The 17929-nt window shown below is 45.5% G+C and overlaps 2 protein-coding genes across 6 annotated transcripts; one reads left to right on the forward strand and one right to left on the reverse strand.

Moving 5' to 3' along the window:
- Positions 1–2530: 2530 nt before the first annotated feature.
- RUNDC1 (RUN domain containing 1) lies at positions 2531–10756 on the reverse strand. Its single transcript, XM_055575791.1, has 5 exons — positions 10185–10756; positions 6969–7127; positions 5801–5999; positions 5226–5345; positions 2531–4828 (listed from the first exon to the last, which is right to left on the reverse strand). The coding sequence occupies exons 1-5, from the start codon at positions 10656–10658 to the stop codon at positions 3963–3965; spliced, it is 1818 nt and encodes a 605-aa protein (XP_055431766.1). The 5' UTR covers positions 10659–10756; the 3' UTR covers positions 2531–3962.
- A 101-nt stretch (positions 10757–10857) lies between these two features.
- Positions 10858–16946, forward strand: PTGES3L (prostaglandin E synthase 3 like). Of its 5 annotated transcripts, XM_055575797.1 has the most exons (8): positions 10858–11197; positions 11569–11682; positions 11788–11854; positions 11960–12058; positions 14587–14676; positions 15500–15553; positions 16358–16385; positions 16744–16946. In XM_055575797.1, the coding sequence occupies exons 1-8, from the start codon at positions 11190–11192 to the stop codon at positions 16749–16751; spliced, it is 468 nt and encodes a 155-aa protein (XP_055431772.1). In that variant the 5' UTR covers positions 10858–11189; the 3' UTR covers positions 16752–16946. The 5 variants fall into 5 exon arrangements, with proteins under 5 accessions (XP_055431772.1, XP_055431769.1, XP_055431768.1 ...); XM_055575794.1 differs by lacking the exon at positions 16358–16385 and having other exon boundaries at positions 11547–11682; XM_055575793.1 differs by lacking the exon at positions 16358–16385.
- Positions 16947–17929: the final 983 nt, after the last annotated feature.

The raw sequence follows: 17929 nt of genomic DNA on the forward strand, positions 1-17929 counted from the left end.
AAAGTTTGAACTCTCCCTTCCTGTCTTCCTTGCAGTATAAGTTCCTGTCTCCTCCACATCACCCTTCACATCCACCCAGGTTCCAGCCAGTTCAACTACTCAAAGATCCAACCTCTTCTGAGCCCAGGGTCTTCACTCAGGCTGTTCCATGTTTCTTTATTCTTCGCCTCCACTGTAGCCAGGCAAAATCCTATCCAATCCATCCTTCAAGGCCACTCTAGAATTCTCCCAGGCAGAATTCATCTCTTCCTTCTTTATGCTCCCTCAGCAATCCAGTCCACACTTAATTTATTGTAGAACATATTTTAGTTGGTTTGTGACAGTGGTTGTCAGAGTATGGTCCCTAGACCAGCAGGATCAGTGTAAGTGTAGGAACTTGTTAGAAATGCAGCTTCTGAGGCCCCACCCCAGAGCTACTAAATAAAAAATGGGATAGATCCCAGCACCTTAACAAGGTACTAAAATCTCCAATCGGTTTGGTATCTCCTTTGCTAAATCTTGTTCCTTGAAGGCAGAGAGAGATAAGTCCTGAGCGCCTAGCCTGGCCCAAGCAGTTGGTGTGTGGTCAGTAGTGAATGAATGAAGGCAGAGCACTTTGAAAATCTTTAACACCTTGCAGATCATACCACGGACACTGCATTTGCACTGGATACATATCCATGGCTCCTTTTCATTTTGATGTTGCATAGCCTTAGACCTGGGCTGACAGTTGTTCCTCTCCTCCTTCATCCTGTCTGCCTCACTCCAAGCCAAGCAGAGACCTCTGTCCTCAGTTATATTACAAATGTTACCAGTGACTAGACGTGTGATGGCTGGCATACTTGTCTCTGTCTCTGATCTTTAAGTTTCATGAAGCACTTGGCACAACAATGGCTGTCCATCTCCCTACAGTCCAGTCATTTGGCAGCTGAAATTTCTGGCAGGTATGTGGAAAATACCTTGTTGTCCCCAAAGTGATGGTGAAGTGATGGGGTGGATAAAGGAGATAAAAAGATTTCGAAGCAGCCTGATGCAATGAGGTAACATAACAGTATAAAGATGATAGGATTTGGATTTGGGCAGCTTGAATTCAAATCCCAGCTCTTCCAACATGTAAATGGGGACAAAATATTTAACCCTATCTGCAGAAAGTTTTCCTCAACTACACAAATGGGGATAATATTGTCCTGCCTTACAAGTAGTGAGAATTAAATTAGGAAGACACACACACAAAATGCTTCTCATGATGCCAGCATAAAAGCCTTCATACCAGTTAAGTTTTTGTGAGGATTATACTGGGGTGGGTGATCCAGTGCTATGCCACATGGCTATAGCACTTATCACCCACCCTAAACAAAGTTATGGTTTTTCTAGTAGTCACGAATGGATGGACCGTAAAGAAAACTAAGCACCGAAGAATTGATGCTTTTGAACTGTGGTGCTGGAGAAGACTCTTGAAGAGTCCCTGGGACTGCAAGGAGATCAAGCCAGTCAATCCTAAAGAAAATCAGTCCTAAATATTCATTAGAAGGACTGATGCTGAAGCTCCAATACTTTGGCCACCTGATGCAAAGAACTGATTCCTTGGAAAAGACCCTGATGCTGGGAAAGATGAAGGCAGGAGGAGAAAGGGACGATAGAGGATGAGATGATTGGATGGCATCACTGACTTGATGGACATGAGTTTGAGCAAGCTCTGGGAGTTGGTGATGGACAGGGAGATCTGGCGTGCCGCAGTCCAAACATAACTGAGCGACTGAACTGACTGACTGACTGAATTGGTATCCAGATGAGAGATTTTTTAAATACACTTTTATTTATTTTTAGATTTGGTTGTGGTGCATCTTCCTTGCTGCATGGGTGTTTGCTCTAGTTGTGGAGCGCATTTCTCAGTGTGGTGTTCTCTTGTTGTAGAACATGGGCTCTAGGGCACACAGGCTCCAATAGTCGCAGTACGTGGGCTGAGTAGTTCCAGCTCCTGTGCTTTGCAGCACAGCCTCAATAGTTGTGTGTACAGGCTTAGCTGCTCCGAGTATATGAGGTCTTCCCGGATAGGGATTGAACCCGTGTTTCCTGTGTTAGCAGGTGGATTGTTTACCACTGAGCCACCAGAGAAGCCCCAGACATATGAATTTAGAAGTGCCAAATGTGGGACTTCCTGGTGGTCCAGTGAAGACTCTGAGCTCCTAATGCAGGGGGCCTGGGTTCAATCCCAGGAACTAGATCCCACATGCTCCGACTAAGACCTGGCAAAACCAAAAAAAAAAAAAAAGAAGAAAAAGTGCCAAATCCAAAAGTGGTACGTGTTGTTAGATTTGCTGTGGGGACAGGACTGTAGGCCTGAATAGAATGAGATGAAAATGGCAAGGGCACTTTTTCGTGAATTTTTCAAGGGGTAGGGGCAATACCACCAAAGCTGAGTTGATCTAGGGCAGAGGGCAGAGAAGAGGCAGAAAGGCTAGGAGCCAGACGTTACTCAAGGAAATACTGATCTGGATCAGATGGGCTGACAGCACTCAGACTTATAAACCAAAGCCAATGGTCTCTAAGGTCTTTGCAGAGAAGCTACACAAAATACTATGATTTTATTAGCAATCACAGGTATCATTTTCCACAATATTTTACACTTATCCTGTTTCACAGGAGGGAAGACTCATTCTAATGAATTACCAAGAATAGATCTTAAATAATATTTTACCCCCCAAATTAAGTTAAAATGCACTAAATAACAGTGCAGACACAAAGTGCAGCTGGCGATTTAATACATGAAATGATGCTGAGTCAGTAGTGTTGGGGAACCTATTTGGCTTTCCAGAAGGTGATACACTTTGCTCATCTTTGGTCAGTCCCAGAGCAGTATGCAAGCTGAATAGCAGATATGAACTAAAAAGGCTAAAACAGACCAAATATGACCAATCCAGAGTCAGTTTTACAAAGAAATGCTCAGCCCGCTCTCCATCGCCAGTGATTGGCCACAGTTCCCACCCCTGCTGTAGTACTATCATGAGGTCAGACCTCCTCCACCAAGCAGCCTCCAGGACTCATGGAGCACAACCTTGAACACCTTGAACACATTTCCTTCTTGGGAGCTGGCAGGTGCACAGAGGAAAGGTTACTTGCCAGGGGACATGGTACCAGATGGTGGTTGTCCTTGTAAACCAGCTCCGAAACTAAAAGACCATCACCTGGGCCATGACTACCTCGTCAGAGACAGAATTCAGTTCTTACCTCTACGTGAAAAAGGGCTCATATTAGAATCAACCATGGGGAATTGCCTGGCAGTCCAGTGGTTAAGATGTGGCACTTTCACCACTATAGGCCTGGAGTCAATCCCTGGTCAGGGAACTAAGATCTCAGAAGCTTTATGGCACCACAAAAAAAAAAAAAAAAAAAAAAAAAAAAAAAACCAATTGTGGTTAATACCCTTAGAAATACTGTTCTCAGATACTTCCACTCCCAGTTTTAGAGGAAGCTATGGAACAGACATGGCCTTCCCGATCCTGGGCTCAGGAAGACAGAGCCATTGGTATTCACAAAAGGAATTTAAATTCTGACCCAGGACTCTCACAAACCTGCTTCAAGTGAAGGAAAATGACTCCCAACTTGACTGACAGGAGCCTCAAGTTAAATCTCTTCCAGGACCAACAACTCACTCACCACTGTGAAAAGAATGCTTACAGCAACCTGGATTTTCTAAAACTCAGGTGTGGCATGATGAAGGTATACCCATGACTGACTTCTTTTCCACAGGCTCAAGTACATGTGCTCATATGTACACACACACCAGGGCTGAACCTTTTAACAAGAGGGTCTCCAGCATATCTTTCTGAGATGCTAAGTTGATGGGGAAAAGACTTTGTATTATCTGGCTGATGAAAATGTCTTTAGTCCCTCCTCCTAATTCTTGCTTTTACCCTAGAAGACAAGCATCTATCTGAGCCACCCACTGAGCAAGGTGCTGGTCTGGGGCCAGGGCACTCTCATCAAAAGGCATCTTTGATGTTCTTGAGCTGGCGCACAGCCAGGTCTACAGGGAGGCTGAACTTGAGGCTGCTGAGGCGGCTGAGCAGGTTGAGGGCGCTCTCAAAGCCTGTGTGTGCCATGTAGCTCCAGGGCTGGTAGTGGGGCTCGATGAGCGACCCCGACTTGCAGATGAGGTTCATCCAGGACACGAGACGCTGCTCGTTCAGTGCCATGCACACCAAGGCCTTCAGCTCCGAGTCTGCACTGCGCTTGAAAGGGTCGTGCTCCGTCAGCACCATGTGGATGGCTGTCAGCAGGCTCTGCTTGGGCGTTACCACAGTGTCTCCTGTGACAGGCAGGGCAAAAGATTGCGAGAGCTTTCGGGCTGGGGATTCCACGTACGCGCGGCCGTTCTTAGCATGGTAGTACTTTACAAAGAGCTCCCAGGGGTGCATGGCCTCAGGGGCCGAGGAGAAGGCAGGCAGGAGACAGGCGATGGGGGCCATGACGAGGCTCATCCCCGGTGAGGGGGCGTACAGTCCGTGGGCCAGCAGGTCCCTCACAGCCACTGTCAGCTCCTTCCGCACAGCCACGGTCAGCTCATCCTTGCCTCCCAGAGAGAGGTCCTGGAGGCTGGTGGAGCTGATGATGTGGTCATGCGCCTGGTGCCTCAGGGCAAGCAGCTTCACCCTGTCGACTGATGCCTCCAGCCTCTTCAGTAAGGGAGAGTAGTCCCTGTCGCCCTGGCCCCTCGGCCACAGGGGCTGCGGGATCTGGCCCGTGGCACACCCGAACTGGCTGACGGCAAAGATCTGCAGCACTGCCAGCGCTCGCCGCATCAGGTGCAGCCCTGTCTCCCGAACTCTCTTCACATCTTCTGCCTTCGCTGTGTAGGAAACACAGTAACTTATCAGTGAGAGGCTGTAGTGGTCAGAGGCGCCACCTATAGCTTAGAAGCTGAGATTCAGTCTGGCTTCTGACCTCCAGTACAGGTCCTGCATGAAGCCAAGAGCCACCCAGGATGGCACCAGACTTACCTATTTTGGTTAATAACAACTATTTTGAGATATAACTCACATAACATTCAGTTGACCCATTAAAAGTGTATGATTCAGTTTTTGTTTTTTTTTTTAATATTCAGAGTTGTGCAGCCATCCTCTCCCAAAGAGACCATGTAGCATTGGCATTTTCCATTACCCATTTCTCCCCAATCCCCAGGCCTAGGCAACTGCTAGTCCACTTTGTGTCTCTCTAGATTTGTCCATTCTGGAATCTGTACTTACTTTTGCTGTTTCCTGGAGGCAGTCTGCTGCTGCCAGTTCTGCTGAAGTCACTTCCTGTCTTCCCACTGGCCTTGCACTCACAGTGTCCACTCCCTGTCTGTAACGGGCTTCCTACTTCATCTGCAATCAGAGTTTATGAAGAGAAGACCCTTGTTTAGCCTCATTTTGGCAGGTTTTTAAAGGAGAAATACTATTTACTAGTGCCTACCATGTGACAAAACTTTTACAAATAGTATTTCATTCTGTGGAACAGTGACTAGCAATATACTAGCTGGCTCAATACCTATTTGCTGAGTGCAGGAAGCATGAATCATAATTTTATGGAGAAGGAGAGCCAGACTAAAGAGGTTAGGAAACTGCCTACCCTCTTTAGTCCATGAAGGACATGAAGTTGGTAAACAACAGGGCTGAGATTTTAACTCTATGGTTCTAAAATCCACGTCCTTTCCACGCCACTGTGTTGGCTCCCTTACCAAGTGATCAAACCTCTTTAACAGTTCATCAAGGACTGACCCTATTATGTTAGTACTCAAAAATACATGTAATTATGATGACGTCCATCCATCTGCTCTGACCTTGGATGAAGCTGATGAACATCTCGAGGTCTCGGATCTGAGTTTTCAGCTGCTCAACCAGCTGTTCTTTCACTCGGGCTGGGTTGACGATTTGAGCCACAGCGGCATCCACACGCTGCCGAAGCTCCTCAGTGGACAGTGAGCTGAGGTCCTCATTCAGATTCATGTCCAGTTTCTTTATTAACTCATCAATGATCACCTACCAAGACCAAAGCCATGAGTACACCCTTTGGAATTTTCAGGGACAGAGTTAGGGAGAAGGAGAATCTTGACTAGTTGTCTCCCTCCTACCCTTAAATGGAAATCAAATTTGTGGAAAAAATGGTGCAACTGCTGATCAAGGTGAGGGCACAGGCCCTTTACTTCTCTTATAGACATAAGGACACTTGGTTCCAACAGAATGGCTCTTCTTGCTGCAAATTGTCTACCTGGCCGGGTAACCTTCACTCAGGAGAACAACAGTGTGAATGATCCAAAGTGGCTGATGATCCCAAAAGCCCCATAAGTAGATTCCCTCATGGCCTCCAAGAGAATAAATACTGATTTCCCCTAGTCTCTAGTCCTTCTCATCCCCCATTGCGCTATTCTAGGCAACTAAAGGAAAAGCTCTGCAAAATACTCAGGCATGTTACAGCCAAAATATCCCAGTGACTATATGAGGAACAATGTGAAAACCATATAACTCCAGCTGTGCCAGAAAAACAGCCACATCACAGCTCCAGGAAGACAAACATAGGGGAGGCTGTTTTCTGACCAGCAGATTTACCGGTCTGCCCAGGTGTTGCTTTAATATATGCAGCATTAAAATCAGGAGTCCTGGAATATTTCTTACCGGGTGCTGGGGGAAAACTAGTTTATAAAACTACTATGAAGTGCCCAAGTAGAATGGTTTTAATGATCAAATGAAAGAAATTATTGTTATTATTATATGACTATTTATAATAACCACCACCACTTAAAAAAAAAAAGGCTCCATCATATTAGAAAGCTTTGGCACTTGTGTTTCCACGAGTGAATAAAGACTGGTCCCAGGTAGTAGCAACACTTCCCTTTGATTTGGGCCAGTGGTGAGGCCGAGGGTGAGCAAGCTGGGAAGGGCTATCCTGTGAATGCTGGAAGGGACAAAGGAAACCGAGGCAGTAAAGGAGGAGCCTCAGGGTCTGCTCACCCGCTGTCTTTCCAAGACCACGGACTGTGGAAGGGAATCATAACTGCCCTCTTGATAGGCAAACGTTTCCAGGTCGTCGAGCTGGGTTTTGAGCTGCAGGATCAGTTCCTTTTGCTTCTCCCTTTGGGTTTCCAGACGTTCCCGTTTCTCCTGCTCACTCTAAGAAAGGAAAAGATTTAGGTCGATTTCACAGGAAAAGAAAAAGTCAGGACATATTAAGAATCCTCTTAAGCCAATAATGACTAGTAAAATGTAAAATGCTCCCAAGTAACCCAAATGAAATACAGAATTCATGAGACAGACTCAAAAAGAATTATTTCATCCGGGAGAATATATTAAATGTGTGTTTTCTTTAAGAATTTCTCCTTCACTGGAAATAGGATATGAATACAGTGGGGCCTTTTGTTAACACTGCTTCCCTCTCCCACCCCACAAAATTCTAGTTAAGATTGACACAACTTATTTCATTCAGGAAGCCTTCCAGGAATTAAACATGCCATCCTCCATAGCCAATTCTCCTGAACAGTTGTGGCAGCCAAATTGTACAAGAGAATCTGGAGGTAAGGGTGTAGAGAAAGGCTTGGTAACTCATAACTAGTTTTTTAAGGTCAAAGCTCCTCCAATATATTGCAAAATCAAATGAATAAATGCAAGTGCCTAAGGCAGCAAAAAAAAATCTAAAGCCAAATAATAGGGATGGGAAGGTAATAAGTTTTCTTAAAAAAAAAAAAGGCTGGTAAGGTTCCCTAAACAGTGACTCCTTTTCTCACTGTTGGCCACCAGATCATTTCTGCATTTAAATGCTTAAAAATCCTTTGGAGAGGTTCTTCCCTGGTGGTCCAGTAGTTAGGAATCTGTGCTTCCACTGCAGGGGACGTGGGTTCAATCTCTGGTGGGGGAACTATGATCCCAGATGCAGTACTGTATGGCAAGAAAATAAAAACTCTTTGGAGGGATAAAGTCTTGCCAATATGTTCTCAAAAACTGGTTCTTCCTTGCCTTACTTTTTTTTTTGGCTGCACTGAGCAGCGTGAGGGATCCCTAGTTCCTGGACCAGGGATTGAACCCACACTCCCTGCAATGGAATTGCAGTGTCCCAGTCACTGGACTGCCCAGGAAGCCCCTCCGTTGTCTTTCTTGAGTATAAAAAGCAAAAGCAGCAAATTATTTGCAGGTGTAACCCTGCATTTTAAACTAGATATTAAATTTAATCTTAAAATGGTACTTACCAAGGCCTCCAGAAGTAAGGTATGAGAGAGAACAAATGAAAAATAACAAATTAACTTTTGTTTAGCTACTTTAAAAAGCAAGCCTCTTGCTTTAGTTTTGTCCAATAGAAAAGCAAGCCTTTTCTTGGGGGATATCGCTCTCCAATCCTTTCCCAAAGTCGTAGTTTTTTTCTTAGAATCCTGTCCTCTCCCACTGAGTGAAGGCCTATATCCTCTAAGAGGTTTCCTCGATTCCCCAGGCAGAACCGACCACATCCTCTGTATTTTATACACACTTTTACACTAGCTCATGTTACATTATAAAGATCCGTGTAGGAGTCTGTCTCCCCAGTTCTATGAACCCCTTAAGGGCAAAGGCCTTGATTGTACCCCCAGGGCCAAGCTCAGTGTCTGGCACAGGGTAAGCTCTCAGTATACATTTACTGTGTGTTACTGAACTCAATCATGTTCAGAAGGACACATAACTAAATACTGAACTCTTATGGTGAAAGTTGTTTAACTGGCCCAAAGGGAAAGAAGTAGCGAAATTTTGTTTTCATTGTAAGCCTTCCCAAGCTATGAAATCCAGGAAGAAAGAAACCAGTCATAGATAACTGATTCCATCTGTATGAGTGTACCAGCTGAACGCTTCACCTGCAACGGTAATTACTGAGTACGCTATCAATGGGAGTATGGGCAAACAAGTTTACTAGGTGAGAACAATGAGCTCTGGTGCAAGACAGGAAATAACAAATAATTTCCAGTATGAAGTGAGATAAAATACTGGTTAAAAAGCCTGAAAAACTGAAATCGATATATACTAAATCATTTGGTTCAAACACATCCCCACTTTGGTGCCACTTGTTCACGTGTCAATATATGCACACAAGACTGCAGCTGCACATCAGCTGTTTTGATCTCAAAACTTTTTTTTTCAGTTTTACTGTGCCTCCAAAAGTAAAAATGAACAGCCAAACATCCACAGAAAACCTCTGGTGCTCCTCACTCCTGAACAGAGCCCAAACACAGTAATTCTATCCTATTTGTTCCTTAAAAGCCTGGCAATTTGGGGACTTGTGCAAGGAGCTGCGGGTATGTGGAGAGAAGGGTGGTACAGTAAACACAGGATTGTACTGGAAACATTCAGATTAAAATAAGCAAGTCAATATCTGCTACTGATAAGTCTTCTTGGCTAAAACCAATTTTAGTGGGAAGAAAGCCACATGTGGATTGTAACCTAAACAATAAAAAGGTGGGGAAAAGAGAGCCCAACAAGCTACAAGCTATCTACAATTATGCACTTACAGAGGTTCAAAAACTGTAAGGAAATGTTGCCTGTGGATGTCATACAAATTCTCAGTACTTAGTGTCAGCTAACTGAATGAATCGTCACAGCTGCCAAAGGTGCTTCCTTCAGAATATCTAGTCATTAAGTAGGATGGGAAGGAGTTGTAAAATACCAGCATTAGTAAATTTATATAATCAGGAGTTGTGTTTCTTTCAATTACTGAGAACTTACTGTTTACCAAAGCTCTCACACAGGAGAATCTAAAGATAAAAGACATTCTCTAGATTCTAGGAAAGCACAGATAAGGAGTAGATCTAAATTTCCATGGATTTCAATTCGCTTGCTCTTCGCTAACCAATTTTCTCAATCCCCGGGGTCGGGGTACTCTATCAGCAAACGTGCTCAAGACTTAGATACTGCAAGCGATGACAAGGCGAGTGGGAGCAGTATTGTTTCAGCTGGTTGCTCTACTGTCTGAATACCCTCCTCATTCATCGCTCTTTTGCTTTTTATGTCACCACATCTGCATCTCTTTCCACACCTTTGGTGAACACCTCTCATCATCAGCTTTCCAGGCCTCTCCGTCTGGCCTCTTCTGGGACACACATACCCACCTAGACGAGCCGGTTCCTCACCAGTGCTACCTGCTTTCGAGTTACCATCCCTACCCACCCAGCCTTCTATTCCCATATCCCTCGGGGCCCGGCCCCAGCTGTTCACCTGGTCCTCGCCCCGTAACTGTGGTCGGTCCCCCGGCAGCCCGTCGCCATCATCGCTGGCGGGGTCCTCCAAGCCCCCGTAACCCAGGACGTGAGGGCAGCCGCGGAAGGCGAAGTCCTCGAGCTCGCGCAGGAGGCGCTGCTGCTCCGCCGGCGCCCCGCGCACCACCTGCCGCAACCGGAACTGCACCTGCGCGAAATGCGAAGACAGCGCAAGCAGCGCCGAGTCCAGCCGCCGCCTCTCGGCCCGCAGCCTCCTCAGCGTCCGGCCGGGGGAGTCCGGCGGGGAGCCGGGGACCACTCCGGGCTCCTCGGCCGCCGCCTCTTCGGAGAACGCCACGGCCCCGACTGGCGCCCAGCGCACTGCCTCGCACGGCGGCAGCGACTCCTCTTCCTCCTCCTCTTCGTCCTTCGCCTTTGGTCCAGCGCCCGCCAGCCCAGTTACCGGCTCCGCAGCCTCTTCGACAGCCGCCATGTTTCAGGAAACGCCGCCGCACGTCAGCCGCGCCCCCCTGATGCCATGGCAACGGCGCGCCAGCTGGGAAACCCGGGGAGCTGGTGGGCGGGGCTCAGAGGTCACCGAGTTCAGACGTCACCTGGGGCCCGACTTCCCTCGGTATTTAATTCTGCCCAATAGTTTTTTTAATTAAGTGCCTGGTTTGTGTCGGGCACTGAGTATACTGAGCACTGGAGAAACAGGTGAATGAAGCCAGGACAAGTCCTTCCGTGTGTATCGACCTCTAGCTCTTCCTCTGGTTCCGGCTGGCGGGTCGTCTGTTCCTAACCTGTATATTTCTGGAGACCCCGAGATGTGAAGGTCTGCAGGGACTGTGCTGTCCCAGAGACCCTTTAGAATGCGAATCCCTTGACTTAGGCCACGTTTCCCGTTCCTCTAAACCCTTTCCCCGACCATATAAGGAGAGGCAGCTGCTGGGGGCGTCCCCAGGATCTAAAGATAGCAGCCCCTGCCTCGGACTCCAAACGCCACAGGGCAGCGGGAGCAGCCATGGCACGGTAAGTGCTTCTGGCCGCCTCTTTCACTAGAGAGTCGCTTCTCTGTTTTCTGGGCGCTCCAGGTTCTGTGAGGTCCCAAGAGAGCCCTGGACTCCGGGTCTGTACCCTTGGGGTGGTGAAGAGAAATGTGACCTGAATATTCTCCATGTCTCCCTTACCTCTCTACTCTCTCACTTCTCCGCTTCTTCTCAGGTTCCCCCTCACCGCACACCCCAATCCTGTCAGCCCCTCTTCCACTCCCTTCAGTCTCATTTGGCCCCGCTTTGACCGTGCTGTAGCATAAAACGTCACTGTGTTTTCCCTCCACCTTTCCCAAATTCCCTGTCTTCCCTCTCACACGGGTATGAAGCCCCACCTCAACTCCTCTTCAGGCAGCATGCCCGGACCCTGTGGTACGACAGGCCCAAGTATGTGTTCATGGAGTTTTGTGTTGAGGACAGCACGGATGTCCACGTGCTCATCGAAGACCACCGCATTGTGTTCAGGTAACCCCCGCCCCCCTCCCCCTCCCACTTCCTGGGAATCTTTCCTTTCTCTGCTGCCCCCCACTCTCAGCCTTCCTCATCTCTTTAGCAGTATTGTCTCCTCAGCTGCAAGAATCCTGATGGAGTGGAGTTTTACAATGAGATTGAGTTCTATGCCAAGGTGAACTGCAAGGTAAGGGTGGGGTGGAACAGTAAGGACTGGATGGGAAAACTGTTTGGGAAATTGGAGATTCATTCTAAACCTCGGACCCTAAAAGTGAGGCTCTTTATCTGGCAGGACTCCCAAGATAAGCGCTCTGGCCGCTCCATTACTTGCTTTGTGAGGAAATGGAAGGAGAAGGTGGCATGGCCTAGGCTCACCAAGGAGGATATCAAGGTGGGTGTGTGGGAAGTGGCTGCTTTTTCTCCTATGTGCTCTGTGTACCCAGGTACCCAAGTTAGGTCTGGGAATCAGCCTTGGCTACTTTCCCACAAACATTCTGTTACTCACCAGGTCTTGCCTATTTGACCTCCTACATAATGCATTAAAAAAATTATTTGCATCAGGTCTTACTTGCTGCAGGCAGGATCTTTCATTGGGGTGCATGAACTCTAGTTGTACAAGGGCTTAGTTGCTCTGAAGCATGTGTGATCTTAGTTCCACAACCAAGGATGGAACCCAGGTCTTCTGCATTGCAAGTCAGATTCTTAACCACTAGATCCCCAGGGAAGTCCTCTCCTAAATAGTCTTGAATCCATGATTTCATGTCTTCCTAATTCAGGCCCTATCCATTACTGGGTGAGGTTTGTTGCATATTTTCAGCCCCTCTGCATTCAACATGGTCTGTCCGAAATACACATTTGACCCTGTCATTCTTCCTCTTAAAACCCTCCAGTGGCTTCTTTTTCCCTAAAAGTTGAAAATTGGCTGCCTGCTGGCAGGATCTGGCTCTCAGATTTGTTTTAGCAGTCTTCTCAGTGTTGAAAATTATTTTGAAGGGTTACTTACATTTAAAAATGTGGAGATTTCACCTCTTGGTCAGAACCACTATCTTCCAGTAATTCACCAAAATGACCAAGAGGGAAAGAGGAGGGGCACTCACTACATGTTCTCTAGGCCTTTTAGAAAACGTGGAGTTGTTCCTTTGGCCACATACATGTGAATCTACAAGAAAGGTGATGTTGTAGATATAAAGGGAAGGGGCACTGTTCAAAAATGAATACCCCACAAATGTTATAATTGGAACATAGCAACACTGGAAGAGTCTACAGTGTTACCCAGCATGCTCTTGGCATCTTTGTAAACAAACAAGTTAAGGGCAGGATTCTTGCCAAAAGCATATTAAGCATTCTAAGAGCTGAGGTAGCTTCCTGAAATGTGTGAAGAAATATGGAAGGAAGCCAGAAAAAGAAAAGAAGCCAAAGAGAAACATCCTTGAGTTCAGCTGAAGCACCTGCCTGCCCTATCTAGAGAAGGACACTTCATGAGAACCAAAGGAAGGGAGCCTGAACTGTTGCAACCCATCAAGTTACGTGTAAAGAAAATAAAAGACCTGGATTTTTTTTTTTTTAAGTAGAGATTACGAAAAAAAGAGATTTCACCTAAAAATCCAGATTCTCAACTTCTCTCGGAAACTGAAGACTCTGACCACATTGGTCTAAATTCTCAAATGCCTAGAGTTTGAGCTTTAAATAGGGCATGTGCTCCACTTCACTTCACTCCTTTTCATTGTCTCTCTGACACGCTTAGGCATTTGAATGTGTAGCTTCTGCCGTTTAGGTTGAAGTCTCAGCACCACAGCGCAGTGTGATATATAAGCTTGTGATTTTGCTATTCCTGCCTTCTGCAGCCTCACACCACTTTACTCTCTGCCTCAGACTTCACATTTCAGCCACAGCAAACTGTTCGCAACTCTTTTTCATGCACCAGGCTACTGTTTACCTCTTACTGTGCCTTCTTCCTGGAAACTCTCCATTATCACTACCTTTGCCCACCTAACCCCTGCTCATCCTTCAAGGCAGAGCCCTGAAACCCCAAGAAGCCTGGTTTCCCATGCTACCCCCTACCTAAGCCACTGTCACTCTTTCCACACTGTATTATAATTTATTTACATTTCTCTTCCCTACTTCTTTTTATAAATTTATTTTTCTTATTTATTTGGCTGTGTTGGATCTAGTTGTGGCATGTGGGATCTTCACTGTGGCATCATGCAGGATCTTTTGTTGTGCCTGGACACTCTAGTTGAGGCGGGTGGGCTCCAGAGCATTCAGGCTTCAGTAGTTGTAGCTGGTGGGCTTAGTTGCTCTGTGGCATGTGGGATCTCAGTTCCTCAATCAGAAATCAAATCTGCATCCCTTGCATTGCAAGGTGGATTCTTAACCACTGGACTACCAGGGAAGTCCCCTTACTTGCTTCTTGATGGCTGAGACTCAGTATTAAATGTTTTAATAATCCCAGTGCCAGCCTCAGAATCACATAGTATGTGTTCAGTAAACACCTGTTCAATGAATGAGTGAACAACTTCTTTCCCTGTCTAAGCATGGGAACTTAGAATATCGGTGTCCAAGAGTTGTCTCTGATTCCAGGGAATGCAGCTTTGTTGACTCCTAGGATGCTTTATGATACAGTTATTTTTCTAGATGTGTTATCTCTCTAGTCAGTCTGCTCCTGGAGGGCAGAGTTTATGCTTTTCCATCTTCTACAGTGCCTGGCATTGTGCTTGGCACTTAGTAAGTTCTTGGTCAACCTTTGCTGCTGCTGCTGCTGACATGGCAGCCCAGAGTGGGGGTTAGTCAAAGGGGAAAGATGATACCCCCAATGACTCTCTTTCCCCCAAACATGATCCCACACACATGTCCACACTCATCTGTGCACCTCTGCTGCTGCCTTCCTGACCTGGGGCTCTATGTGCTTTTCTCCTGCAGCCAGTGTGGTTGTCTGTGGACTTTGATAACTGGAGAGACTGGGAAGGGGAAGAAGAAGTGGAGCTGGCTCAGGTGGAGCATTATGCAGAGGTAATTCCATTTTCTGCCCATCTCAGTCATTTCTGGTGGTCCTCTGCACACACTCAAGGATTGTCATCAACTGTGCTGTGCTCTGCTTAGTCACTCAGTCGTGTCTGACTCTTTGCGACCCCATAGACTGTAACCTGCCAGGCTCCTCTCTCCATGGGGATTTTCTAAGAATACTGGAGTGGGTTGCCATGCCCTCCTCCAGGGTCATCAGGCTAGGCAGAAGTATGTGAGCTCCCCTGCAGGCTGCTTATTGGTGTGGTAGTCTTTATATGTTTTGTGCATTGTTTAGTAGGGATGCAAGAAATGAATATTCTGTCCGTGAAACTAGAAACAGATTCATTTACTGTTTAGAGTAAAGCCTGTATTCTGAAGAAGTTTGGCAAAACCTTTTCCTACTTTTCTGTATTCTTGTTCTCTCTTCTGTTTTCTTTACATATGTGTGTGTGTGTTTCATGACCCAGACAGCTTCAGGGGAAACTCAAACTGTGCAATCTAAAAATTCACATCACAGAATAAATCACTGTCTCCCAATAAATTGCACCTTGCATAAGATATTTGGTTTCGGAATTTCACCTACCATTTATTCAAGTTGCAAAAACACTAATAGACGCTAACCCAGATTTGTTAGGGGGTGTGTGTGTGTTTAAATTTCCTTTTAAAAAGGGGATCAACTTACTTTTCTCCAGTTATTCCAGTGTTATATTAGGGGCTTTAAAACTGGGCAGCTGTTTGCCTGGGATCATTTTCCGGTGGTTCATTGATATGCAGGTTGCTCTTCCCTCACTCCTCTTATCTTTTGTGACTCCTCTTCTCTTTCTACCAGCTTTTGAAAAAGGTCAGCACCAAGGGACCACCCCCTGCAATGGATGATCTGGATGTAAGTAAAGTCTGTTCCTTAACTCTTCACTTTCCTTTCTGTCCTTAAAAATAAAGATACTAGAAAGGTCCCAGTCTCTAGCATATCATGATTCTCAGTGCACGTTAGCCAAATCGGAATTTGACACAGGAGGTCAAATGTCCTTCTTTAATGCTTTAGAAAACCCCAGAAAGCCCTTCCTCCTTTCCATCTCTTCCCTTCTGCTTCTCCATTTTAGAGCAGGCCTGGCCATGTTTATTATCTTTACAGCTGTAAGGACCAGTATAACATTTGTTGAAATTCTCACATTAAATGATTCATGGCACAGTGCTGTTTATTGAGTACCAGTGGCTTATTTTATCATCCAAAATTTAAATCCTTCTGTGTTAGGCTCCCTAGAAGTTGTGTGATTTAGAAAATCACCAAAGAAAACTTTGGAGGGAGTTACAGGGAGTGACAGAGAAGGCAATGGCACCCCACTCCAGTACTCTGGCCTGTAAAATCCCATGGACTGAGGAGCCTGGTAGGCTGCAGTCCATGGGGTCGCTAAGAGTCGGGCACAACTGAGTGACTTCACTTTCACTTTTCACTTTCATGCATTGGAGAAGGAAATGGCAACCCACTCCAGTGTTCTTGCCTGGAGAATCCCAGGGATGGGGAGCCTGGTGGGCTGCCATCTATGGGGTCGCACAGAGTTGGACACGACTGAAGCGACTTAGCAGCAGCAGCAGCAGTAGCAGCAGCAGCAGAGCGAGTGAGCAGCTTTTGTGAACACAGATGTCCACTGCAGACTCTACAGGTGTTTCTGTCTTCTTTTTTCTCTAGGATGATTCTGACAGTGCTGATGCAACAAGTAATTAACTTTCTGTGACAGCAGAGCTGAAGAGGAAGCTGTGGCTATAGTTTAGTCACTCTAACAAGCCAGGACCTGCATCTTTGTCAGCTCCTTGATGGTGCACCAGCGTCCTCTGAGATCTCTGAGCTTTCCTAGAAGCTTTTTTATTAAGGGTCTTCCTTCTTTTTTTTTTTTTAAATTTCTTCCATTGCTTTCATTTTATTTATTATTATTATTTGCCGTGCTGTGCAGCATGTAGGGTCCTAGTTCCTTGATCAGAAATTGAACCTGCACCCCCTGCATTGGAAGTGCAGAGTCTTAACCACTGGACTGCCAGGGAATTCCCTCCTTCATGTTTTATTTTTTTTTTTCTTAGGCGCTTGATGTGGCTGCTGTATCAGATGGCAGGATAGGAGAGGAGCAAACAGATGGGGCCTTTGACTTCCTACGGATTGGCCATAATCTTTGTATTTGTACTCATCAAGGCTTTCTTGAGTATTTGAGCCTGTGTGTGTGTATGTCTTAAAGCAAAACCCACAGAAGCAACATATAGATTATAATAAATCTCTAGGAACTGTTCTCTGTCTCTTTCCTTCTGGTACTTCTTCCTCCTGGAGGCAAGCCTCTTCCCCCTCTATAGCTCCTTTCCAGTGGAGAAGTGGGTGTCAGATATCCTGGCCCTTACTGTCGAGATTGGAAGAAGAAAGGTGTTGGGAGCAGACTTGTAACCAAGCTGAGGAACTTTTCCACGCCCAGACCTATGCTTTGATCTTCAGAGCAGGATCCAGTCTTTCATTGTATGGCTAACACTGCCACATCTAGCATCAGCCAGAAACCCACTTCAGCTTCCTGCATACTCCAGAAATATCTTTACACTTTTAGAGCTAATTGTTACATTGGTTAATGCCTATGTCTCTTTACTCCTCCATTCATCAGCTACCTCATTCATCCATAAACATTTTTTGATTGCCTAATGTGTACTTAAACTGTGACTTAAACAAAATTCAATACCCAGACCTTGCCCTTGAACTCAGGGTAAAGTACTGAGATTTGTTTAAAGAAACTCTAAAATTTATATCAGTAATTTATGGACATAGTTTAAAAAATTAAATGTATAGAAAGGTGTACAATGTAAAGTAGGATTTGTATTCTCTTAATAGCTGTAACCACTAATAGTTTCTTCAATAAACATATCTATATACAATATTATATTATAAATTATATAATACCTATAATTTATATAATTATATATAAAACAATATACAACATATCTGGAACATAAACATACAGTATCCTGTATTGTGTATATACAGTACAATATATATTAAAATTTAACACATGCATGGGCAAATGCAGTGTGTGCGTCTGTAGTGGGACTCACACTATTATATATATCTTGCACCCTGCTTTTTTTCACTTAATGTATATTGGAGTTCTTTCCAAGTCAGTGTATATAGATCTGACTCTTCTTTATGGCTCCATGTTATTCAGTTGAACATATTTTCCATAATTTAACTAGTTCCTTATCAATTTGGTCTTTTTCAGTTTTCACGAAGGTAAAA

This window comes from Bubalus kerabau, chromosome 4 (genome assembly GCF_029407905.1).
Source record: "Bubalus kerabau isolate K-KA32 ecotype Philippines breed swamp buffalo chromosome 4, PCC_UOA_SB_1v2, whole genome shotgun sequence".
Lineage (NCBI taxonomy): Eukaryota > Metazoa > Chordata > Mammalia > Artiodactyla > Bovidae > Bubalus > Bubalus kerabau.

Excerpts from the sequence above, each read along its gene's own strand:
- RUNDC1 (XM_055575791.1), bottom strand. The coding sequence starts at position 10,658 with ATGGCGGCTGTCGAAGAGGCTGCGGAGCCGGTAACTGGGCTGGCGGGC. Across the intron at positions 5,346-5,800 it reads GTTCATCAGCTTCATCCAAG|ATGAAGTAGGAAGCCCGTTA; the intron begins GTCAGAGCAGAT and ends CTCTGATTGCAG. Across the intron at positions 4,829-5,225 it reads GCCTCCAGGAAACAGCAAAA|CGAAGGCAGAAGATGTGAAG; the intron begins GTAAGTACAGAT and ends TTTCCTACACAG.
- PTGES3L (XM_055575793.1), top strand. Across the intron at positions 11,683-11,787 it reads GACCACCGCATTGTGTTCAG|CTGCAAGAATCCTGATGGAG; the intron begins GTAACCCCCGCC and ends TTGTCTCCTCAG. Across the intron at positions 12,059-14,586 it reads TCACCAAGGAGGATATCAAG|CCAGTGTGGTTGTCTGTGGA; the intron begins GTGGGTGTGTGG and ends TTTCTCCTGCAG.